This window comes from Salvelinus namaycush, chromosome 35 (genome assembly GCF_016432855.1).
Source record: "Salvelinus namaycush isolate Seneca chromosome 35, SaNama_1.0, whole genome shotgun sequence".
In the NCBI taxonomy this organism is placed as follows: Eukaryota; Metazoa; Chordata; class Actinopteri; order Salmoniformes; family Salmonidae; genus Salvelinus; species Salvelinus namaycush.
In genome coordinates this window covers 30,830,618-30,857,049 of record NC_052341.1, presented here as the reverse complement: position 1 = coordinate 30,857,049, position 26,432 = coordinate 30,830,618, and the positions used below count along the sequence as shown (strand labels likewise).

At 43.6% G+C, this 26,432-nt stretch overlaps 1 protein-coding gene across 2 annotated transcripts in view; it reads left to right on the top strand.

The window, feature by feature from the left end:
* The window catches only part of LOC120029979 (ubiquitin carboxyl-terminal hydrolase 22-like), a 45,340-nt gene that overhangs the window by 16,121 nt on the left and 2,787 nt on the right, over positions 1–26,432 (top strand). The window contains exons 2-12 of one of the 2 annotated variants that reach the window (XM_038975293.1): positions 8,151–8,283; positions 11,432–11,545; positions 14,193–14,294; positions 18,490–18,656; positions 19,072–19,219; positions 22,295–22,397; positions 23,558–23,716; positions 23,911–24,037; positions 24,186–24,277; positions 25,268–25,327; positions 26,019–26,168. In XM_038975293.1, coding sequence (XP_038831221.1) covers positions 8,151–8,283; positions 11,432–11,545; positions 14,193–14,294; positions 18,490–18,656; positions 19,072–19,219; positions 22,295–22,397; positions 23,558–23,716; positions 23,911–24,037; positions 24,186–24,277; positions 25,268–25,327; positions 26,019–26,168 — 1,355 coding nt within the window. Of the gene's footprint in view, positions 1–8,150; positions 8,284–11,431; positions 11,546–14,192; positions 14,295–18,489; positions 18,657–19,071; positions 19,220–22,291; positions 22,398–23,557; positions 23,717–23,910; positions 24,038–24,185; positions 24,278–25,267; positions 25,328–26,018; positions 26,169–26,432 lie in introns of both variants that reach the window. The other variant, XM_038975292.1, reaches the window with a different exon arrangement.

Genomic DNA, 26,432 nt, shown 5'->3' with positions numbered 1-26,432 from the left:
CAATGTACTGTATGCCTAAGGGTTTCCTTTGGGGTAATATGGCACGGTACAACGTGTTTCTATTCCAAGAAAACAAATGAATTTGTTACTGTAGCTGTTTATGCCTAACTTACTTATTGGCATAAATGCCTACTTAAATATACAGTACATCAATCAATCACTCATTCATTTGTACATGTCATCACAATCATGGTTAAAGCGATTTTAGTTAAGGGTTTCAGTTAGGAAAATATGGCGCTGTACAACATGACCAGTCGGGAGTAGGCCTAGTGATTGCGAGTGAAGAGAAAAATAATCCTTACATTTCCACATAAAAATCTGATTGATTTATAGAGACCAGTCCCCATGCTCTATCGTTCAGTGATATTTATTCCCATAGTAATTCGTTATGGATCCATCCAGATGTGGCTAGAAAACAGTGCATTTGGTGGGCTATGCAAAAGATGTATGGGAGAAGTGACATGTCTCGCAAGCATCCATTAATACTGTATATTTAAAGTCCCTAAACTCGGGCAAGAGTCTATTGTCCTGCTGATAGCCCACCGTGGATGGCTTCTAGCCCATCAAGGACACGTTGTTTGCAGAGTTCACAAACAGGAGGTGGCGTTCCAAAGCTCACAGTTAGCTCACATTTTAAAATGTTTTACAGGGAAGACACTATGTATTTCTATTAGCTAACCACGATAGCAAAATGCACAACTTTTTTTCCCCACCATTTTTTTCCTTCATAGGTAGCTATCACAATTTCGACCAAATAAAGATATAAATAGTCACTAACCAAGAAACAACTTCATCAGATGACAGTCTGATAACATATTTATTGTATAGCATATGTTTTGTTAGAAAAATGTGCATATTTCAGGTATAAATCATAGTTTTACATTGCAGCCACCATCACAACTCTCACCAAAGCAACTAGAATAACTACAGAGACCAACGTGAATTACCTAAATACTCATCATAAAACATTTATGAAAAATACACAGCGTACAGCAAATGAAAGACAAAGATCTTGTGAATCCAGCCAATATTTCAGATTTTTTAAGTGTTTTACAGCGAAAACACAATATAGCATTATATTAGCTTACTACAATAGCCAACCACACAACAGCATTGATTCAAGCCAACAATAGCGATAACGAATAAACCAGCAAAAGATATTAATTTTTTCACTAACCTTCTCAAACTTCTTCAGATGACAGTCCTATAACATCATATTACACAATACATATAGAGTTTGTTCGAAAATGTGCATATTTAGCGGCACAAATCGTGGTTATACAATATGAATAGTAGCCAAAATGCAAACAAAATGTCGGGAGAAATCTTGGGAGAGGCACCTAATCTAATCAGTAACTAATCATAAACTTGACAAAAAAATACAGGTTGGACAGCAAATGAAAGATACATTAGTTCTTAATGCAACCGCTGTGTTAGATTTGTAAAATTAACGTTACTACGACATACAGCGTGCGTTAAAGCGAGACCGCACCGAAATTAATGGCGGAATAGGAGTTTTACATTTTTCAACAGAACAACGAATTAACATCATAAATAGTTCTTACTTTTTGATGAGCTTTCATCAGAATCTTGGGCAAGTTGTCCTTTGTCCAGAAGAATCGTTGCTCGGTTGTAGATTGTCGCCTTCAACTTTGGAATTAGCAGTAAACATTAGCCATGTGGCGAAGACGTGCCCAACTCACTATAACGCAGCACAAAGAAAATTCCGAAAATCCCAATATACTGATATAAAATGATAACTCGGTTTAAAATAACTACATTATGACGTTCTTAACACCTATATCGAATAAAATCAGAGCCGGATATATCTAAGGCCTATAACGGGAGCTTTCCAGAACGCCATCCTGAGGTCTGTCTTGCGTCATGGCGAATGTTGAAAAGAGTGCACCCCCGGTTCCAAGAGCCCTTATATGGCCTCAGATCTGCCTAGCAACTCCATTCCAATTCTCACTATTTGCTGACATCTAGGGGAAGGCGTATGCAGTGCATCTCGACCAATAGAAGACATGCAAATTAATAAACTGACCCTAGAACAGCCTGCCTTATTTCAGATTTCTCACTTCCTCACAGGAAGTTTGCTCCAACTCGAGTTCTGTTTTACTCACAGATATAATTCAAACGGTTTTAGAAACTAGAGAGTGTTTTCTATCCAATAGTAATAATAATATGCATATTGTACGAGCAAGAATTGAGTACGAGGCAGTTTAATTTGGGAACAAAATTTTTACAAAGTGAAAACAGCACCCCCTATTGAGAAAAGGTTAACTCCAGGCCACCGACAGTTATTTTTGTTGTTGCCTGATGCAGGACTCTAGTGCCAGAGGAGACTCTCGGACTGAGCACACCTCCCTTAATTTACAAAAGATAGTCAATTTGTGCCACCGATAGATCAGCGTTCTAACTCCCCCTTGTGATAGTGTGGTGCAATGACAGAATGCCACAATCTACCACTAACGGTCGCGGCAAAGCTCAAAACTTTTAAAGGAAGAACCACTGTACATAAAGGAGGTCTATACAACATTAAAGTTTATTGTACTGTTTATTTTCTTTGTCGAAGAGCCGTATGGACTTGTCAAATAGCGGTCATGGACAGTAACCATCATTGCTTTCCTGGTGGCACACACTGCTAAAACGGTTGACTCGAAAACGACAATGCTTATTTATCTTCGGTTCAAGCCCCCTTCGCTTTTTATTTCTCAACTCATAATTAAAGTGCGCCTCCCATTCGCTATAGACAACGGTAGGCAGGTATCAGCGCGTCACCCACCACTTTACAATCTGAACTTGAGGCAGTATAATTCTTTGAAACCTGAATGTTTTATTTTACTTCAAATAATGAGGCACGTCTTACCTTGCTTCAAAGTAGCCTAGCCAAAACCTAACCATAGAAATGTGGAGGAAATTCTTTTATAAAGCCTTTCCTCATGCCATTAACCAGAATTTCTTTCCTGTTCTATTGGTTTTCATATAAACTTTATTTCGTTGTCCAGAAGCCAAAGGCACAATCCTAGTCATATTAGCAACACATCCTAGTTGTTGCTATTAGATTCCCCCTCTAAGTTTTTAACTAAGATTTTCATCTGTCACATATGGACCCAAATTGCATTTTGGCAAATGTTTGAAAATGACATTTTAAGCAGTTGGTATTTAGCTGTTGCAAAAGCAGCAGCTACTCTTCCTGGGGTCCACACAAAACATGAAACATAATACAAAACATCATTAGACAAGAACAGCTCAAGGACAGAACTACATCAATTAAAAAAGGCACACGTAGCCAAACATATTGGCACCCTTGCAGTTTTTTCAAGTAACTCACAATTTTCCCCCAAATAAGTTGAAATTCAATATTTGGTCCCCACAATTCTTTATTTCACTTTTAATATTACAGAACCTTTGTTTTTGATTCAGAACTTAATATATCCATTTAAATCAGAAAATAAACAGAAATGGCATTGACAAAATTGACACCCTAGACTTAATATTTGGTAGCACAGCCTTCGGTCAAAATAACTGCAATTAAGCGCTTCTTATAACCATCAATAAGCTTCCTGCACCTCTGTACTGGCAGTTTTGTCCCACTCCTCTTGTGCAAACTGCCCTAGTTCTCCCAGATTAGAAGGGTGCCTTCTCTTAACTGCTGTTTTCAGATCTCTCCACAAGTTTTCAATGGGATTTAGATCTGGACTCAATGCTGGCCACTTCAGAACAGTCCAGTGTTTTGTCTTGAACCATTCCTGGGTTCTTTTTGAAGTGTGTTTGGGGTCATTGTCCTGCTGGAAGACCCATGACCTTCGACAGAGACCCAGCTTTCTGACACTGGGTCCAACATTGCACTCCAAAATACACTGCTCAAAAAAATAAAGGGAACACTTAAACAACACAATGTAACTCCAAGTCAATCACACTTCTGTGAAATCAAACTGTCCACTTAGGAAGCAACACTGATTGACAATAAATTTCACATGCTGTTTTGCAAATGGAATAGACAAAAGGTGGAAATTATAGGCAATTAGCAAGACACCCCCAATAAAGGAGTGATTCTGCAGGTGGTGACCACAGACCACTTCTCAGTTCCTATGCTTCCTGGCTGATGTTTTGGTCACTTTTGAATGCTGGCGGTGCTTTCACTCTAGTGGTAGCATGAGACGGAGTCTACAACCCACACAAGTGGCTCAGGTAGTGCAGCTCATCCAGGATGGCACATCAATGCGAGCTGTGGCAAGAAGGTTTGCTGTGTCTGTCAGCGTAGTGTCCAGAGCATGGAGGCGCTACCAGGAGACAGGCCAGTACATCAGGAGATGTGGAGGAGGCCGTAGGAGGGCAACAACCCAGCAGCAAGACCGCTACCTCCGCCTTTGTGCAAGGAGTAGCACTGCCAGAGCCCTGCAAAATGACCTCCAGCAGGCCACAAATGTGCCTTAGTAAATTTTATTATTTTAGTAAATAATTCCCTAAATGTTTTGGGGTTTTGTTTCGTTCAACTGCACACCGAAGACCATACATATGTGGATACCAAACTATTTTTGAATTTCAACAGTTTTCTGGAAGAAATGGTGCATTATTTGAAAAAAGTGCAAGGGTGCCAATATTTTTGTCCACAACTGTACATACACACAAACTATCTAGGTCAAATTGGGGAAAGGTGTTGTGCCGTGAGGTGTTGCTTTATCTGTTTAAAAAAAAAAAAAAAAGGTTTTCTGTTCACTTGAGGAATATGAGATGGAACGGAGTTCCATGCAATAATGTCTCTCTATAATACTGTACGCTTGAATTTGTTCTGGATTTGGGTACTGTGAAAAGACCCCTGGTGGCATGTCTGGTGGGGTAAATGTGTGTCAGCTGTGTAAGTTGACTGCAACCAATTTGGGATTTTCAACACATTGATGTCACTTATAAAAAGAATGTGATGCAGTCAGTCTCTCCTCAACTCTTAGCCAAGCGAGACTGGCATGCCATAGTATTTATATCAACCCTCTGATTACAATGAAGAGCAAGACGTGCCTCTGTTCTTGTTCAGCTGCAGCTTAACTAGGTCTTTCCTTGCAGCACTCGACCACACGACTGGACAATAATCGAGATTAGACAAAACTAGAGCCTGCGGGATTTGGTTTTTGGAATGTGGTGTCAAAAAAGTAGAGCATCTCTTTATTACGGACAGACGTCAGCCCCATCTTTACAACCGTTGAATCTACAGCACCAGTCAAGTTTGGACACCTACTCCATTTTAAGGGTTTTTCTTTATCTTTACTATTTTCTACATTGTAGAATAATAGTGAAGACATCAACAGTATGAAATAACACACATGCAATCATGTAGTAACCAAAAAAGTGTTAAATTCTCAACCAGCTTAATCTGGAATGCTTCTCCAACAGTCTTGAAGGAGTTCCCACATACTGCTGTTCCTTCACTTTGCGGTCCGACTCATACCAAACCATCTCAATTTGGTTGAGGTTGGGTGATTCTGGAGGCCAGGTCATCTGATGCAGCACTCCCATCACTCTCCTTCTTGGTAAAATAGCCCTTAAACAGCCTGGAGGTGTGTTGAGTCATTGTCCTGTTGAAAAACAAATGATAGTCCCACTAAGTGCAAACCAGATGGGATGGCGTTTCGCTGCAGAATGTTGTGGTAGCCATGCTGGATAAGTGTGCCTTGAATTATAAATAAATCACCAACAGTGTCACCAGCAAAGCACAATGACAGAGATCATCCGTTCACTTACTCTGCGTCTCACAAAGACATGGCGGATGGAACCAAAAATCTCACATTTGGACTCCTCTGACGAAAGAACAGATTTCCACTGGTCTAATGTCCATTGCTCATGTTTCTTGGCCCAAGCAAGTCTGTTCTTCTTATTGGTGTCCTTCAGTTGGGATTTCTTTGCAGAAATTCAACCAAAAAGGCCTGATTTCATGCAGTCTCCTCTGAACAGTTGATGTTGAGATGTGTCTGTTACTTGAACTCTGTGAAGCATTTATTTGGGATGCAATCTGAGGCTGGTAACTCTAATAAACTTATCCTCTGCAGCAGAGGTAACTCTGGGTCTTCCTTTCCTGTGGCGGTCCTCGTGAGAGCTAGTTTCATCATAGCGCTTGATGGTTTTTGCGACTGCACTTCAAGAAACGTTCTTGAAATTTTCCAGATTGACTGACCTTCATGTCTTAAAGTAAAGGACTGTCGTTTCTCTTTGCTTATTTGAGCTGCACTTGTCATAATATGGACTTGGTGTTTTACCAAATAGAGCTATCTTCTGTATACCACCCTACCTTGTCACAACACGACTGATTGGCTTGAACGCAATTAGAAGGAAAGAAATTCCACAAATTAACTTTGAACAAGGCACACCTGTTCATTGAAATGCATTCCAGGTGACTACCTCATGAAGCTGGTTGAGAGAATGCCAAGAGTGTGCAAAGCTGTCATCAAGGCAAAGGGTGGCTACTTTGATGTTGCATGTTCGATAATGGGCTATACTTTTGACTGCAAGACGATAGGCTTGCTATTGTTGGATGTTTTTATTTAGCTCTTAACGAAAAATGTCCGTTCCTTGTATGCATTTTCTGTTAGTCACATTTTACTGTTTAGGGAAAAACTTACTGTTTGTTGACCAGTTAATCAGGGTCGGTTAGTTGGCAGCAAAATGGACTGAAATTTGCATCCCAAGTACATGTAAGTGTAGGCCTGAACATCTTTATGATATCGCTTATAGTAACAGCAATTATTTATGTATCATTTCCAGTAGCATATGTGTCAGTCTGCAAGAGGGACTCCAAGAAGCTCTTCTTTAAATGTATTCAATCTTCATTTGAAAGGTTTTGGCTGGCCTTCTCTTCACAACATGCTAGCACAATAAATGTAATTCTACATTTAAAAATTTAAAAAAAACTCAGCTGGGATTTGAACCTGCCCGCAAATTGATAAAATAACCAGGTGCCAGGCTCGCAACACTGCGAGCTAGCCTAATCGTCCAATTTTGAAAATTGGTGCGTATTTTCGCTAACTTTGATTAGCAGACCGTGCCGTTTGATTGCTGTTAAAGAGGCTGTCACGGAGAAGTGTTCTATCGCGTCCAACTACGTCGACAGTTTTAATTGGCTGATACGGAATTAGAACCGGATGTAATCACGGCCACCTGGTGAGGATGGCATGGGGCTAAATGGGCCAGGTTATGTAATGGGAAAGGCTAACATGTAGCCTTTGATCACGTACTACTACGTCAATGATTTTAATTGGCTGATGCTTTTAACTTTTTCTAATATTCGCAAGTATGGCCCCAGGGTTTTATGGAGTTTTTGTCTTGTCGGTGTTTTCTTTGTCATGCGTGCACTCTCTCTCTCTCCTCTCCATTTCTGTCTCTGTGTGTGTGATTTGTGCTTCCACCTCAACAACGGATTTTGGCCGAGGCAATAGTCATGGTGTGAACATGTGTCACTATGATCTCTCAGCTCACTCCGGTGGCATGTCACCAGGGACACTGTGGCAGGACAGCTTGCCACGCCGAAATGGGCTCGGTGCAAAATGTTACAGCAAAGAAACTGTAACAGGATGGCTACCCCAAAGGCAGCCTAAAGAAAAGGGAACCAAAAATCTAGGTCTATTTCAAGATTTGGTTGTATTATCGATATGATGCCAAATGGGTTCTCTTTATTGAGAATACATTGTGTGTAGTGGACTTGTGATCGCCAGGCTGATGATGTCAGGGGAGGGGTTTGGCAGGTGTGGAAGCTAGCGATCTTTTTCACCTTGCCAAAAGTGCAGAGATGAGGCAAGGACAGTGTAAGCAAACACCCACACGCCAGCTGAAAATGACACACTGGCTTTCTCTCTCCATGACAAAATGGATGTGGTGTTTTATCATCTGCCTTCCATCCCTTTGTTTCCCAGAGATGCCAGGTGTTCTCTTCAGCCTGTTTGTCTTTTGTGAAAAGAAACAACCATGTAAATTTGCTCCTCTTTTCGTTGCAGACTTTCTCTCCATTAAGCTGGAACACGGCTGCCGACTTTCACTATAAACCGGATAAATCCGGTCTGATTGACCGACCTGAGTCTTTGTGAGTTTAGGATGGTGATGAGGACGCTGTTGGTTTCTATGGTGATCCTCAACCTGTGGCCCTCTCTCGTCCCCCGCAGGCCAAGTCGTGTGTCTGTCACATGTGCGGCGCCCACCTGAACCGGCTCCACTCCTGCCTCTACTGCGTCTTCTTCGGCTGCTTCACCAAGAAACACATCCACGAGCACGCCAAAAACAAACGACACAATCTAGGTAAGACAGGCGCGCGCGCACACACACACACACACACGAGCGCAACAAACGCTTGAGAACATCACAGCAAACTGCTCACTGTCCTATCAGGTTGGGTGGTGCTGTAGTATAGCTCTCCTCCTCTCATATGGACCACAGCTTGAGTCCACACCAGCTCTACACTGCCCTCAGAGAGGGGAAGCCATCGGGATAGTGTTGTGCCGACATGGCCGTACTGGTCATCCTATACTCAAATCGACAGTTGATAGTCGGATCGGATGATACTCGTGATTGGAGAAAAAACGTTTTTTTTTTTAATATGACTAAGTAGATATTGGCAAGATACCTCACTGCACATTCTCACTGTAAAAAAGCTGCAGATTAGAAGCAGCGCACAGAGGGGTGTCTGAACTTGCAGCGGGAAGCCAAGTTTGCTGTCAACCAGTTAGAATGCGGATCAGTGTTTTGTCTTTTTCCCCCCCCTTTCCCCGCTTGTTTGATATTATTCACATTGACAGCTTCATAGCAAACGTCCTCGCCGTGTAAATTATCATAGTAGCAGGCAACAGCGATCTAAACCGAAAAGCTTGCGAGGAAAAGTGATTGGGTGAAATTATGACCCGAGTGGACGGAGAAATACAGTTTCCAATCAGGTTCCAATCAGAGCTGCAGGATCAACATATAAAGCCCACCCTTCTCTTTACAGACAGCCAGTTGAGTTATTTAGACCACGTAGAACCTCGCACATGACTGCTTGACATGAGAAAGAAGTGTGCTAGCACCCGATTAAAAAAATAATATATATATATAAAAAATTATCACGGATAATTACAAAATATTCTCGGATCATAATTGTATCCACAAAATTGTTGCGATACTCGTTTTGTCCGACTACTCGGGACACACCTCAAACATAGAACATGTGCTCTGCTCCTCTGTCTTACTTCATTCGTATTTGACACGTCAGACCTGTACAGCACCACCACAACACTCTGCCACCCTGCCAGGTCCCTCACCCACACCCCTGAAACATTAAAGACACCTAATTACCCCCTTCCCTTAACTAGGCAGGCCTCGGCCACCTCTCTGCCCCCATTCAGCCACCAATCGCACACGGGGCCCAAACAAAGGCTGCTAAGTAGCTAATTATACTGTTGAGGAGGGTAATAAGCACCCAGTAAATAAAAATGTGTGTCCTTTTGTTCTGCTCTAGGGTTTTTATGATGTCGAGATGAACGCGTCAACAAACCTTGTTGGGTTATCGGCCGCTCTACCACATCAGAGATGGAGCTGACGGCGACGTAAATCACCAACTCGTTATGCAACCTCACGCAACATAATTGCAACACAATGCAACACGCCAGGACTGATGCCCCAGGGGCTATTGTACGTCGCCTGTGTAGTTGGCCACATAGGCACTAGGTACCAGTGGGGCTGCTGATTCTCTGTTGCACAAATGTGCCTGAGCAGCTCAGTGCATCGCAGCCCGGGTCTGTTAGCCTATAGGCCATAGATAGATTTACGCTACAGCGGGAGGAGAAGAAAGGAACGGCCGATCTCACTAGATGAGTGCGCAGAGTAATTAACATGTCTTAATAAAACCCAACACAATTCAATTAAACCACTTCCTTCATTTTGCAGTATATATTTTTTTGGTTTCTTTCTTCCTTTCAGATATTTGGTCTGTTCTTCCTCTATTTTGGCTCTTCATGTTACGTTTCTCCCTGTAACGGGTTATTTCTCTTTCTCTCCCTGCTTTTTCTCGGTTCCCATGGTTACATGAAGGTCTGTGGGTTTATTTTCATTTTGTCTTCTCTCAGCAAGTCTCACCTTGTTACGCAACTTTGTTCTCACTCTCTCTCTCTCTCTCTCTCCAGCTCTTATTGTGCCATTAACAGTGTGGCTGTTATTCAATCTGAGTCCTAAGGCTAGTGTTTTACTTTTTCAGTCTCTCTATCCTAATTTTTGTGCCCGATTCTTCGGTAAATTGCCTCCCTCTTCGATGTGGCAATCTGCAAGGAAAGTTATATTTCCACTGCAATGACAGCATTATAAACTTATGTCCAATATAATATAATATATTGTGTATAATATATATATATATATATGTATATATATATATATATATATATATATATATATATATATATATATATATATATATATATATATAATATACACATTACAGCTGTAAAACTGGTTGTATTTGGTTTGGCGTGTGAATTGAATCCACAGGCAGACAAAGTTGTTCCACTCTTTGCTCTTAGCTGCAGCTTGGTACTCCTCAACACCTGCAGGGCCCAGTCTGACATTTCAATACTTTCAGTCACAGCTGGGACACCAGTCAACACCACATCTATCCACATTTTAATACCGTAATGAATCATTCGGGGCGATCATTTAGACACACACAACCTGCATGTCCCGTGCTTTCTCCACGTACACCTAATGATTGTTATGTCTGCCTCGAGCAGCCAATTGCATAGGCAGGTTGTCATGGGAACTGCAAACAGGTATTGGAGCTGCAGTTGCTGAGAAGGTGAGGAGGATATGGGAGAGGGAGGGAGAGAGGGATGGGGAGAGGTGAAGCTTTTACCTGGCTCTATCCTCTTTCTATCCCTCTGTCTGTGTGGGTACCTGCATGCACGGTAGCTGACTAGTTGACTGTGAAAAGTCGGATTTTCAGATGAAGTGGTGTTAAAGATATCAACTATGGCTGACGAATGGTATTAGAAAACGGGCACTTTACACTACATTCATAAATAGACATTTATCAAAACATTATCAAGTGCGGATGTGTTCACATTGACTATAATCCCTCCCGCTCACCCCGGATCTTTTCCTACGCCAAGGATGTTATCAGAAAGTCAAGTTGTCAGCGCTTAAGCTGGCCTTGCGGCGGTAGAGAGCTAGCTAGCTGCTTACTCCTTTCTCCAGGACTAATCTTGGATATGTGACCCAAATGGCACCCTTTTCCCTCTATAGTGCACTGGGCCCTGGTCAGAAGTAGTGCACTATATAGGGAGTGGAGTGCCATTTAGGATGCACCCTAGAGCTACAACTGAACGGAATGTTCCGACATAGCCTTGAGCTGTTTCATACCTCCTCCTCCTCCCCATTTATCATTTGTCACTTCATCATTCTCTTTCTGTCTCTGTTTTTCTTCCAGCTATAGATCTATTGTACGGAGGTATATATTGCTTTGTGTGCCAAGACTACATATACGACAAAGATATGGAACAGATTGCCAAAGAGGAACAAAGGAAAGCGTGGAAATTGCAAGGTAAGTTCTTTCCCCGATTCAATCCCCCCCAGTATTGCCCTCTGACTTATACAGTGACACCTCGGTTATAATCACAGCTTTTTGTTTTTTAAATTTTTGATTTATTGCTCGAGTTTAGCGTTCTCTCTCGCTCTCTCTCTTTTAATTTTAAATTTTATCCCCTTTTCTCCCCAATTTTCGTGGTATCCAATCGCTAGTAATTACTATCTTGTCTCATCGCTACAACTCCCGTACGGGCTCGGGAGAGACGAAGGTCGAAAGCCATGCGTCCTCCGAAGCACAACCCAACCAAGCCGCACTGCTTCTTTAACATAGCGCGCCTCCAACCCAGAAGCCAGCCGCACCAATGTGTCGGAGGAAACACCGTGCACCTGGCCCCCTTGGTTAGCGCGCACTGCGCCCGGCCCGCCACAGGAGTCGCTGGAGCGCGATGAGACAAGGATATCCCTACCGGCCAAACCCTCCCTAACCCGGACGACGCTAGCCCAATTGTGCGTCGCCCCACGGACCTCCCGGTCGCGGCCGGCTGCGACAGAGCCTGGGCGCGAACCCAGAGACTCTGGTGGCGCAGTTAGCACTGCGATGCAGTGCCCTAGACCACTGCGCCACCCGGGAGGCCCCTCGCTCTCTCTCTTGTTCCCAATCCCATTCACCAAGCCCTGCCCCATTACTCAAGCAGGCAGTTTGTCATGCTCAAGATTCACTCTGCAATGCATGCATTGACCAAACAACAGCATGCAGTCAACAGGTTTTTCCTAAAAACAACGACACACCTTTTCATTTAGCTTCTTAATATATATCCACATGCTTTCTGTAGTATACTATTCTTTTGTGTAATTTGCTAGTAAGTTGGTTTTTAGCAAGCTACAAAATTGCCCCTAATGCTAAGCGCTTGCTAGCTAAATCTGGGAAACACTCTTTTCACACCTTCGATAGCAGGTTAGGAGATTGACGTTAAGGTTAGGAAAAGGGTTAGCGAAAATGCACTCCTAATCTGCTACGAAAATCCCTTTTTCTCTAAGTGGTGTGAAGTGTCTCAGCTTTTTTTTAAAGGTGTATTTTTCCATATAGACACACCCTATATGCATCGAGCTTGTCTGATGCTTTAAGCGTACTGTTTGAAATAAGACACAAACAAGAGGGGAGCCAGATATCAAGATAACTAGAAGAAGAAAAATTGACCCGACCATCCCCATACCGCTTCTACTGGCTTTGGCAGATGCTGCTGTTACTCTCCTGAAGTTGCCGGTAATTGGCTACACGAGGAGTCGGCAACCTTTTCTGATGTGGAATTTCAATTTATCTGACCACTTCTACCTGATCTCCGTGGCAGTTATGGTTTTCATATGCACATTTTTGTGCAACAGTTTAATTTCATTTATAATAATGTCTTCGTATATCAAAATTATTGTCATGTGGTTAATCAGAATTCTATCTAAATGAAAATGAAACAAACCTAAAAGGTAACTTCTATTGTCATTGCCAATTATGTAAAAAATTGCCTATAAAGACAACAAATAAAAACATTGCAGCCTGCAAGTAGAAAATATCCTTAAAGAAAATGTATATCCAAAAAATCACATTGGCTATGCATGGCCTGTCTGCAACTAACTTGAAACATTGGTTCAACTATTAACTTGGGTCTGGCCTGAAGCTCATGCTAGCAAAATTGCAACATTGTATAAGATATTCTGGGCCTTCAGTTTCCTAAGCCAGTAAACTCAGGAAAGACACAGATTTATAGGCTAGTTTGGCAAGGAAAAATAAGTAATCAATAGGCCTATTTCATTAACTTTTTCTCTTTCATGCTGAGTGGTTATCGAAAGGGAGAGAGCTGGAACTATTTTTCAAATACATCGAGACGACAGGATTGTGTCAAGGCACAGATCTGGGGAAAGGAACCAAAAAATGATTGCAGCATTGAAGGTCCCCAAGAACACAGTGGCCTCCATCATTATAAATGGAAGAAGTTTGGAACCACCAAGACTCTTCCTAGAGCTGTCCTACCGGCCAAACTAAGCAATCGGGGGAGAAGGGCCTTGGTCTCAAGCACCCGATGGTCACTCTGACAGAGCGCCAGAGTTCCTCTGTGGAGTTGGGAGAACCTTCCAGAAAGACCACCATTTCTGCAGCACTCCACCAATCAGGACTTTATGGTAGAGTGGCCAGACGGAAGCCACTCCTCAGTAAAAGGCACATAGCCCGCTACAGCGTACAATGACATTGTAGACAATTTATCTGCTTCCAACTTTGTGGCAACAGTTTGGGAAGGCCCTTTCCTGTTTCAGCATGACAATGCCCCAGTGTATAAAGCGAGGTCCATACAGAAATGGTCGGTGTGGAAGAACTTGACTATCGCAAGTAAAATCACAATATTTGGGACCAAAAAATAAATGTTGCCCTTATTGTGCAGCCCTAGTGCAGTATATTACTGCACCTCTGGTATATGTAAAATGCATTTTCTCTAGAGATTCCACTGCATTGGCCATGTAGGTTTCCCTATTTCCTATTCCCCTCCCTTTAGGTTTAAGGTAAAGCTACCCATCTAGTTAAATCTAAGTCCTCACATCCTCTCTCTAGCTCTCCGCCTTGCACTTGTTTTTTTTAACCGATTTTCTTTCCTGTTGTTTGTGTGTGTGTGTGTCAGGTGTAGGGGAGAAGTATTCGACGTGGGAGCCCACCAAACGAGAGCTGGAGCTGCTGCGGCACAATCCAAAGCGTCGGAAGATGACGACAAACTGCACCATCGGTAAGGGCTCCTCCTCCCAGTGCTGCACTGTCTGGCTACAGCAAGAGTTGTCTTGTGCCTGCTCTGAAAACAAACCATACTCCTTGGTCCCCTTATCCTAGCTTCTTACCCCTGCCTAGCCCACACCCTCTCCCCTTTCTGTGTTTCCCGAATCTGAAGAATCCCAATAATGGGATAAGCAATATGACCGAAGGAAATTATAAGGCTTGGTGGAGCCATTGCCATATTGAACCCGTCATATTGGTCCATTCGGACCTGCCAACACAGGAGGGTTAGTGGAAGGGACTAGTGCAAACAGCTCTAGTCTGCTTCTGTCTATATGGGCGTAGTTCATTTCCTATGAGGTTCAGTGTGATGACAGCATCTGCAGTACAGACTGTGATGTCTGTGGGCGGATAGAACCCCCAGTCTCTCCTTAATCTCATTGCAGAGACTTCTGTTTGGCTGTGTCTGAAAAATGTGTTTATCTGGGAAAGTGTGTGTGCGAGAGAGAGAGAGAGAAATACACACACTAGTAGTATGTTATTGATCAGGGATTTAGGAAGTGCTGTCCAGTGGAGAAATAAGACGTTCCTCTCCTTCTCTCTCTCTCTCATCCCTCTTTAATTCTCACCCCTGATCCTCCACACAGCTATGGAGCAGCTCAGACAGAGTTGGAGATGAGTGGCGTTAAACAGCATGGCATAGTGCTACTGCTAGGTGCTAAACGTTCACGCTCGCTCGCACTCTCCCTCTCGGCGCTTGCTAATCTCAAGTCTTTTTGTCAAGATGCCCTGTACTGTGTGTAATGGTGCCCTGTAGGGGGGGGGGGACATGCTACTCACCCCAGGGGTCTAGGGTGAGCAGCTGGTCAGGGGCAACATGTTTTTTAACACACAAACGTTTGGGGTCACTTAGAAATGTCCTTGTTTTTGAAATACATTTTTTTTATTTTTATGAAATGATCTACATAGGTGTTTTCTTTCAAAAACCGGGACATTTCTGACTGGCCCCAAACTTTTGAACGGTAGTGTATGTCATTATGTCTTTGTCGTAAATGTTTTCGTGGCATTTGTTTAAAAACTTTGGAAGGGCTAATTGAAAATAATGCCATTGTTGATTTAGATGCTTTTTTTCATTAATTAGACTATTTTTCTCTTGAACCATATGGTCTATCGACTAGAAACTCATGGACAATATGGACAGAGATATAACACATCTATACTGTATATATGATTAATTTTATAAAAAGTGATTAAAATTAAAATTCTATTTGTCACATGCTTTGTAAACAACAGGTGTAGGCTATTAGTGAAATGCTTACTTACAGGTCCTTTCCAACAATGCAGCGTTAAAGATAAAACATTCAATGACGTAGAGACACGAGGAATAAACGCACAGTGAATAAAGAATAACAATAATGAGTCTAAAAATAACATGGCTATATACAGGAAGTACCAGTACCAAGTCGATGTGCAGCGGTACCAGGTAATTGAGGTAGCTACAGTACCAGTCCAAAGTTTGGAAACACCTACTCATTCCAGGGTTTTTCATTGTTTACTATTTTCTGCATAATCGTGAAGACATCAAAACTATGAAATAACACATATGGAATCATGTAGTAACCAAAAAAGTATTAACCTGTTATGGCTGCAAGGGAAAGTATTGAGTAGCCAGATAAAAGATGCCCATTTCAAACGGCCTCGTACTCAATTCTTGCTCGTACAATATGCATATTATTATTACTATTGGATAGAAAACACTCTCTAGTTTCTAAAACCGTTTGAATTATTTCTCTGAGTGAAACAGAAGTCATTCTGCAGCACTTTTCCTGACCAGGAAGTGGAATGTCAGAAATCTATGCTCTGTTCAACTTCTTGCCTATACATGGGCATAAGACATAAGAGGCTACGTACACTTCATACACCTTCCCCTGGTTGGTCAAGAGGTTGTGAGAGAATTTTTTTTGTGTTTATCTTGGTCTAAGGTGGAATAAAAGCTCTTTCTTTGACGTGACCGTCCACTTCCTGTTTCTGGAGCGCGCGAAAGAGGACATGGATATGCCTTCTGTTTAGCTGTCGTTATGAACGACTAACATCTCCGTCTTAGATTTTATTTGATACATGTCACCATATCATCGTAACGTATGTTTTTTCAATATAGTTTAATCAGATTATTGAAATTTTTTCGGGAGTTTTGCCGTGTTCCGTTCTCTGACTTTGTTTACGTTGGAGAGATCCGTACCACTTGGCAAGTGCCCATGCTAAATGAAGAGGGATATTTGCCGTTCCAGATCAAAACAACAACTGTTCTGGACAAAGGACACCTTGTCCAACATTCTGACGGAAGATCACCAAAAGTAAGAAACATTTTATGATGCTATTTCTAATATCTGTCGTGCATGTGAACTGGTCGTGGGCGCCCAAGTGTTTCTGGCTATTGTGGCTACGCTAATATAGCGCTACATTTTGTTTTCGCTGTAAAACATTTAATAAATCGGAAATATTGTCTGGAATCACAAGATGCCTGTCTTTCAATTGCTCTACACTATGTATTTTTCAGAAATGTTTTATGATGAGTAATTAGGTATTTGACGTTGGTGTCTGTAAATATTATGGCTGCTTTCGGTGCAATTTCTGATTGTAGCTGAAATGTAAACTATGATTTATACCTGAAATATGCAACTTTTTCGAACAAAACATATGCTATACAATAAATATGTTATCAGACTGTCATCTGATGAAGTTGTTTCTTGGTTAGTGGCTATTTATATCTTTATTTGGTCGAATTTGTGATAGCTACTGATGGAGTAATAAACTGATGGAGTAAGAATAGTGGTGTCTTTTGCTAACGTGGTTAGCTAATAGATTTACATATTGTGTCTTCCCTGTAAAACATTTTAAAAATCGGACATGTTGGCTTGATTCACAAGATGTGTACCTTTCATCTGGTGTCTTGGACTTGTTAATGTGTGAAAGTTAAATATTTAAAAAAAAATATCTTTTGAATTTCGCGCCCTGCACTTGAGCTGGATGTTGTCATAAGTGTACCGGTGTCGGGCTGCAGCCCAAACAGGTTAAACAAATCAAAATATATGCTGTATTTGAGATTCTTCAAAGTAGCCACCCATTGCCTTGATGACAGCTTTGCACATTCTCGCCCCTCTGTTTCCTGTAGTTTCCTGTAGTCCACGATCAGCTCCTTTGTCTTGCTGATGTTGAGGGTGTGGTTGTCCTGGCACCACACTGCTAGGTCTCTGACAACATCCCTATAGACTGCATCATTGTCGTGTATGTGATCAGTCCTACCACCGTCGTGTCGTCAGCAAACTTGACGGTGTTGGCGTCTTACATGCAGTCGCGTGTGAACAGGGTGTACAGGAGGGGACTGAGCACACACCCCTGAGGGGCTCCCGTGTTGATGGTCTGCGTGGCGGATGTGTTGTTGCCTACCCTCACCGCCTGGGGGCGGCCTGTCAGGACGTCCAGAATCCAGCTGCAGAGGGAGGTGTTCAGTCACTGTCTTGAGCTTGGAGTGGACTATGGCGTTGAATGATAAGCTGTAGTCAATGAACAGCATTCTTACCTTGGGTATTGCTTTTGTCCAGGTGGGCAGTGTAGAGTGCAATGGAGATTGGTCATGGCTCACATCAAAACCATGACGCAGTCTTTCAAAGCTTTTCATGGCTATAGATGTGAGCGCTACGGGGCGATAGTTCTTTAGGCAGGTTACCTTGGCTTTCTTGGGCACTGGGGACTATTATTCAAGTATACATTACCAAAGTTACCATAGATTGCTGTAGATGACCTGTTATTACCCAAATGACTGAAAATGCCAGTAACTTCGGTAAATTACCGGTAGCTTTGCATGCAACCCTTCCTATCAGGGTATCCCAGCTCAGTGGGTCTTACCCTGTTGTCCTCCTGCCAGTGTGAGGCTGCTGTGTTCACTCCAGCCTCCGTCTAGGGACCACTGTGGCCATCTGTTACAGCCATGTCTCCACTGGTTCTCATTTACTGTAGTGGTTTTGGCACTGGAATTGATATTCCAAGATTGGTATTATGTCTGTTTCTGCATGTCTCTCTCTCTCTCTCTCTCTCTCAAGCGCTCTTCCCCCCCCCATTTACCTGTCTGTTCCTTTCTCTCTCCATCTTCCTCTGCCTCCTGCTTCTCTCTCTCTCTTGCTCGACCTCTAACCCTCCCCTCTCTCCCTCAGGTCTTCGAGGTCTGATCAACCTGGGCAACACGTGTTTTATGAACTGTATCGTCCAGGCCCTCACCCATACACCCCTGCTGCGGGACTTCTTCCTGTCCGACAGACACAAGTGTGAAATGCAGTCCAACTCCTGTCTGGTGTGTGAGATGTCCCAGCTCTTTCAGGAGGTAAAGGGGGTTCAAAATATCTCTCTCTTTCAGGCTCGCACACCTCCTCCAGTCTCCTCCCTCTTTCTTTCCCAGCCCACCTCTACTGCTGTCTAATGCTCTTGTTCTAAATCTCTCTCAACCCAAAACTATCTTCTCTTTTTAATTTTCTCTCCCCCCTCTAAAACCATTGTAGTGGAAGTACTTAGCTAGCGAAGTCGTTGTCACATTGAGTCAGTACGTGGTGGGATTTGCATGGTTTAAGTTCCTGTTTCATCCCGCCCCTTCTCCAACCCTTATTCTCTCTTATACCTCTTTTTATTTTCCCTCGCCTCACTTTCTCTCCATTCCCCCTCTCCTTCTCCCCTCACATTTAACGTTTTGGTTCTTTCTTCCTCCTCTTTTTCTCATCCCTCCCTCTCGCTCTCTCTGTCAGTTCTACTCAGGCCACCGTTCGCCCCACATTCCCTTCCGACTGCTGCACCTGGTGTGGACTCACGCGCGCCACCTAGCGGGTTACGAGCAGCAGGATGCCCACGAGTTCCTCATCGCTGCCCTGGACGTGTTGCACCGCCACTGCAAAGGTTTGCATCATAGTACAGGGGCGTACGCATAGAATCGCGCAGGAACACACACACACACTACATTATAAGACCTACCTTTTTATATATACAGTGGCAAACACGAATGCATTACACAGCCTTACACCCACATACAGTGCCTTCGGAAAGTATTCAGACCCCTTGACTTATTCCACATTGTTACGTTTCACCTTTCTGGCGCAGGCGTTCCGCTAGCGACCCACCTCGACAACATCCGGTGAAATTGCAGAGCGCGAAATTCAAATGACAGAAATAGAAATATTTAACATTCATGACAATACAAGTGTCATACATCAAAATAAAGCTTAACTTCTTGTTAATCCAGCCGCTGTGTCAGATTTCAAAAAGGCTTTACGGCGAAGCGCACCATGCGATTATCTGAGGACAGCGCCCCGCATACAAAAGCATGAAAAAAAAAATTCAGCCAGGCGGGTGCGCCACGAAAGTCAGAAATAGCGATATAATAAATGCCTTGCCTTTGAAGATCTTCTTCTGTTGGCACTCCAAAAGGTCCCAGCTACATCACAAATTGTCCTTTTGTTCGATAAAGTCCTTTTTAACCCCAAAAACTCAGTTTAGCTGGCACGCTTCATTCAATAATCCACCGGTTTCCCTCCTTCAAAATGCATACAAAATGAATCCCAAACGTTACCAATAAACTTCTCCAAACAAGTCAAACAACGTTTATAATCAAACCTCAGGTACCCTAATACGTAAATAAACGCTAAAATTTAAGACGGAGAAACGTTATTGTCTTTACCGGAGATAAAGAACAAAGAACGCACTCTCATCCACGCGCATGAAAACACTAAAGCCAAAATGGGAGCCAAATTAGCTAATTTTTCCAAAAACAAGCCTGAAACTCTTTCTAAAGACTGTTGACATCTAGTGGAAGCCCTAGGAACTGCAATCTGGGAGGATTTCGCCTCATAATAAATATGTCAGCCATTGGAAACAGTGGTAGGCTGAAAATGTTTATTTTTTGAATGGTTTGTCCTCAGGGTTTTGCCTGCCATATCAGTTCTGTTTTACTCACAGACATAATTTTAACAGTTTTAGAAACTTTAGAGTGTTTTCTATCCAATTCTACCAATTATATGCATATCCTAGCTTCTGGGCCTTAGTAACAGGCAGTTTACTTTGGGCAAGCTTTTCATCCGGACGTCAAAATACTGCCCCCTAGCCCAAAGAGGTTATTAAGTCTTATTCTAAAATGTATTAAATTTTTTCCCCTCAATCTACACACAATACCCCATAATGACAAAGCAAAAACAGGATTTTAGGAATGTTGCTAATTTATAATAAAACAAAACACTGAAATATCATATTTACATAAGTATTCAGACCCGTTACTCGTTACTTTGTTTAAGCACCATTGGTCGTGACTACAGCCTCAAGTCTTCTTGGGTATGACGCTATAACCTTGGCACACCTCTATTTGGGGAGTTTCTCCCATTCTTTTCTGCAGATCCTCTCAAGCTCTGTCAGGTTGGATGGGGAGCGTTGCTGCACAGCTATTGTCAGGTCTCTCCAGAAATGTTAGATCAGGTTCAAGTCCAGGTTCTGGCTGGGCCACACAAGGACATTCAGAGACGTGTCCTGAAGCCACTCCTGTGTTGTCTTGGTAGTGTGCTTAGGGTCGTTGTCTTGTTGGAAGGTGAACCTAAGCCCCAGTCTGAAAACCTGGCCCAGAGTGTTCAGGACTTCATCAAGGATCTCTGTTCTTTTCTCCGTTCATCTTTCGCTCAATCCTGACTAGTCTCACAGTCAATGCTGCTGAAAAACATCCCCACAGCATGATGCTGCCACCACCATGCTTCACCGTAGGGATGTTGTCAAGTTTCCTCCAGACGTGATGCTTGGCATTCAATCTTTGTTTCAAACTCGAAGTGGGCTGTCATGTGCCTTTTACTGAAGAGTGGCTTCCGTCTGGCCACTCTACCATAAAGTCCTGATTTGGTGGAGTGCTTCAGAGATGGTTGTCCTTCTGGAAGGTTCTCCCATCTCCACAGAGGAACTCTGTCAGAGTGACCATCGGGTTCTTGGTTACCTCCCTGAGCAAGGCCTTTCTTCTCCGAGAGCTGGGCGGCCAGCTCTTTGTGGTTCCAAACTTCCATTTAAGAATATTGGAGGGCACTGTGTTCTTGGGGACCTTCAATGCTGCAGAGTTTTTTTGGGTACCCTTCCCCAGATCTGTGCCTCGACACAATCCTGTCTCGGAGCTCTACGGACAATTCCTTCGACCTCATGGCTTGGATTTTGCTGTGACGTGCACTGTCAACTGTGTGACCTTATAGACAGTGTGCCTGTCCAGATCATGTCCAATCAATTTAATTTACTGAAGGGGGACTCCAGGTTGTAGAAACATCTCAAGGATGATCAATGGAAACAGGATGCACCAGGACTCAATTTCGAGTCTCATAGCAAAGGGTCTAAATACTTATGTAAATAAGGTATTTCTCGTTTTAATACATTTTGTAAAATTTCTAAAAACCTGTTTTCGCTTTGTCATTATGGGGTATTGTGTGTAGATTGCTGAGATTTAAAAAAAAAAATACATTTTAGAATTAGGCTCTATCGGAAAAACTCAAAGGGTCTGAATACTTTCCGAAGGCACTGTACATGTACACATACAAACTTGTACAGACAATCAGATTGTAGAAAGCAGACTGCTCTACTCAAATGGCACCCACACTCTCTACTTCTGCCACAGTCAAATGGTGGGAGGAAAAGCAGGAATACGGGAAAGGAAGGGAGCAGCGATTGGGGGAGAATGAACTAGAGGAGGAGAGTGAAGAAAATGGCTGGTCTGCTATCTGACTGCCTGGATGAGCTGAGCTGAGGGGCTGCTAATTGACACAGACTAAGAGCCTCTTTACATAAGTGCTGATTGTGTTTGCTTAGCTCTGTGTCCTCCTTCAACATCCCTCATTCTCTCACTCTTTCTCTCTCGATTTGTCTTTCTCTGATACTGAGGGGGGGCAGCAGCAGTCGACAAGCTTTAATTCTCAATCGTGTGTGTGTTTTGTCCCTGTCCTCTCGATGTTCACCAAGGAGATGATAACGGGAAGAAGGCCAACAACCCCAATAACTGCAACTGCATCATCGACCAAATCTTCACCGGGGGTCTGCAGTCTGACGTCACCTGTCAAGTCTGCCAGTATGCTCCTCCATCTTTCTCTGTGTGTGTGTCAGCAGTGTGAAAGTTATTTCCTCTGCGTCTTTGTGCTTCACCCTTACTGTTTGTTTGTGTGGGCGTGTGTACTATTGATGCATTATGTTGACCAGGTTTCAAACCAGCACTCACTCACTCTCAGCCCTGGTCAGACCCCCTCTCTGCAGTGAGTCAAGGAGAGTGGGACAGATTTTTTTTTTTAACACACGCATCACCCGTTGCTCCACTCCCACTGTTTTAGCAGCCAGGCACCCTACTGGGCAGTGTAGACTCTGACATAGTGTTCTACCTACATCTGGTGGACACATAGAGTATTGCACAATATTTAGTCATTCACAAAGAATCAGTGATTTCGTGTTGAGTTTGCAAGACTGATTGAGAAGCATTTGTGCAACATTTTGTAAATGTGTATGGACGTGTTGGTTGTTTAGCAACAAAACCGTCGTGGGCGCAACTATGGGGCAAAACAGACGGGGTTGGCTTAGATTTTTGACAACATGTAATAAACATTTTTTTTGTCTCCAATGTTTAATGAAAACATAAGTTAGTTTGCACAATGAGCACTTGTTGTCTCTCAAATTCATCGTTACAGATGTTTGTTGGTTGGTTAGCTAGCTAGCGAACTTGAGCCATATTAGGATTGACATGAAGTCGAAATACCTCAAAACAAGACCTCATATCAAGAACAAGATGAAACTAGCTGAAACGAGCCACTTACGATTCCCCACGTCACAGTTTCTTGTCATTGTTGGTAGCCATTCCGAATCACAACTACTCCGACTTCTACCCCATTGAAGCGTGCGTTTCGTTTTCGTGACTTTGTCAGCTAACTCGTCTATATATACACTCGCATGCAAACTAACATTGTTTAAGTGTTGTAACTGGCTACTTAGGTATTCTAGCGGTTAAAAGCGTGGGGCCAGTAACTGAAAGGTTGCTGGTTCGAATCCCTGAACCAACTAGGTGAAAACTCTCATGTGCCCTTGGCCAAGGCATTTAACCCTAATTGCTACTGTAAGTCGCTCTGGATAAGAGCATCTGCTAAATGACTCAAATGTAGGGGTCATAAGATGGATTCATAGGCTTTGGGTCAGTCAAAGCCCAAAAGCCATTCCCTAACAGACCCCTCCCCTCTCGTCCTGTAGTGGTGTTTCCACGACGATAGACCCGTTCTGGGACATCAGTCTGGACCTGCCGGGGTCGTCCACGCCCTTCTGGCCCCTCAGCCCCGGGGGAGACGGCAGCACACTCAACGGAGAGAGCCACCTCTCAGGGGCCACCACACTCACAGACTGTCTACGCAGGTATCTCATCACTCTCCCCCTCTCTCAGGGGCCACCACACTCACTGACTGTCTACGCATCGCTTTAACCTTCTCTGTATCTCTCTTTTCTGCTGTCCATCTTTCTATCATGTGTACGTGCGCGCACACACACACTCGCAGACACACACACTCGCACACACTGTGTGGGTCCTGACCCTGGTCCGTCTTCTGCAGGTTTACCCGACCAGAGCACTTAGGGAGCGGCGCCAAGATTAAGTGTAGCGGTTGCCATAGTTACCAGGAGTCCACCAAACAGCTGACTATGAAGAAGCTCCCCATTGTGGCGTGTTTCCACCTCAAAGTGAGCGCGCGCATTTTTTTTTTGTCTGTATTTGCGTAAAAGAAATTCAAGTGTGAGAGCTCAACTTTAGTTCGTCCTTCGCACTGTAATATCTCTAACCTCTCTTTTTGTCATGTTCTCTCTCTCGCTCCCCCCCCCCCCCCCCCAGAGGTTTGAACACTCTGCGAAGCTGCGGAGGAAGATCATTACGTACGTCTCGTTCCCCTTAGAGCTGGACATGACTCCCTTCATGGCCTCCAGGTCAGTCTGAACAATGAGCCAGTCGCACAGTGGCGGAGACCAGGGCTGCATCTCAATACTCTGAAGACTCTTCCTTTATTCATATTACTCTTCCTCTGCGCTGATCCGAGAGAAGTGAAAGTCAGTCCACTGATGGTCTCTTTGCTATGTAGCCGTCACCTGCTGATTCTTAAACCAGTGCTAGTGAAGTGAAGGAGCCCGGGAAAGGAAGCCCCTTGAGTCAATTGAGAGGCATAGACTTCTACAGGTGTGCGCGTGTATGTGCTGTCCGACCAGCCACGTTCATTTGCCGTGTGTGTGTGTAATTGGTGTTTTTAACTTAATTAGCCAAACACAGGTGTGCGCTCACACACACACACATACACCCGTGACTCCCCATGCGTATCCCCTGATGTGCAGCATGTCAACACAGCACCTGCTGCTGAAGGGGACTCAAATGGACTCAGATCTCTCTCCTCCAGAGAGAAAGAGAGGGATGACTGGAACTGCATGAGTTGAACGAACGAGTGTACGTATGAAAGGGATGCGCCGTATTGGTGCGGAGGTGGGAATTGTGATCTAGGATTAGTGTCAGACGAAGCAGTCAGTCAGGGGCCTCATTAGAAACAGTGCCAGACAGCGTGAGGTGTTAAGGTGTTATTTTTTATTTAACCTTCATTTAACCTTTATTTAACTAGGCAAGTCAGTTAAAAGCAAATTCTTATTTACAATGACCAAACCCTCCACTAACCTGGCCGACGCTGGGCCAATTGTGCGTCGCCTTATGGGTCCCCCGATCACGGCCGGTTGTGATACGGCCCGGGATCAAACCAGGGTCTGTGGGGACTCCTCTAGCACTGAGATGCAGTGCCTCAGACCGCTGCGCCACTCAGGAGGCCTGCTCTGAGGAATGATTGTAATGTATACGTGTGGTATTACGCTAGAGGATGGCTTAGTGTGATGGTCTTTGTTCATCGTTGCTGACATATTGTCTGATCGTGTGTCTTTCAGTAAAGAGAACAGGATGAACGGACAGTACCAGCAGTCAGTAGACGTTTTCAATGACAATAAGTAAGTGGACTGTCCCTCTAACACTGGTACTACACTGAGTATACAAAACGTTACGAAAACATGCTCTTTCCATGACATAGACTAACCAGGTGATTCCAGGTTAAAGCTATGATCCCTTATTGATGGCACTTGTTAAATCCACTTCAATCAGTCTTGAGACAATTGAGACATGGATTGTGTATGTGTGCCATTAAGTGGGTGAATGGGCAAGACAACATTTTTAAGTGCCCTTTAAAACGGGCTATGTTAGTAGGTGCCAGGCGTACTGGTTTCCGTCAAAACCCAGCAGCGTTGCAGTTCTTTTCACGTTCAACAGTTTCCCGTGTGTATCAAGAATGGTCCACCACTCAAATGACATCCAGCCAACTTGACACAACAGTGGGAAGCATTGGAGTCAACATGGGCCAGCGTCCTTGTGGAGTCCTTGCCTTGACGAATTGAGGCTGTTTTGAGGGCGAAATGAAGGGTTGCAACTACATTTGAGGAAGTGTTCCTAATGTTTGGTGTACTCAGTGTATGTTGCATGTAAAGAACAATATATAATGACAGTGAATTTTCTCTGTTCTCTTTTGCTTTGATTTGAACCAATTCTCACCCATTTTCTGCCTCCCTCGCTCTCTCTCTCTTCCCCTTCTCTCTTTCCCTCCCTCCACTCTCTCTCCATGCCTTCCCCTCTCATCCCTCCCTCTAGGTATTCTCTGTTTGCGGTGGTCAACCACCAAGGTACTCTGGAGAGCGGTCACTACACCACGTTCATCCGACAGCACATGGACCAGTGGTTCAAGTGTGACGACGCCATCATCACCAAGGCCAGCAACAAGGACGTGTTGGACAGTGAAGGGTGAGCTCAGACCGCTGCAACCTCGACCTTTTACTGTGCTAACCCCCTGCGGAGAATTCAATGAGCGTAATAATAAAAAAATCCCCACAGAAATCTGTCAGGTTACGCTACAGATATGTCTTATTTTTTTTGTTTTGTCGCATTGAATGCGTCTCAATCCACCGTATCCGGCAATGTCGCACTTCCGCGTCTGCGGTGGCAGCGCTAGAGCGGTGTTTGTCAGACCACGAGACGTGGTGAAAATTGGGTCTTCTCACAAAATCG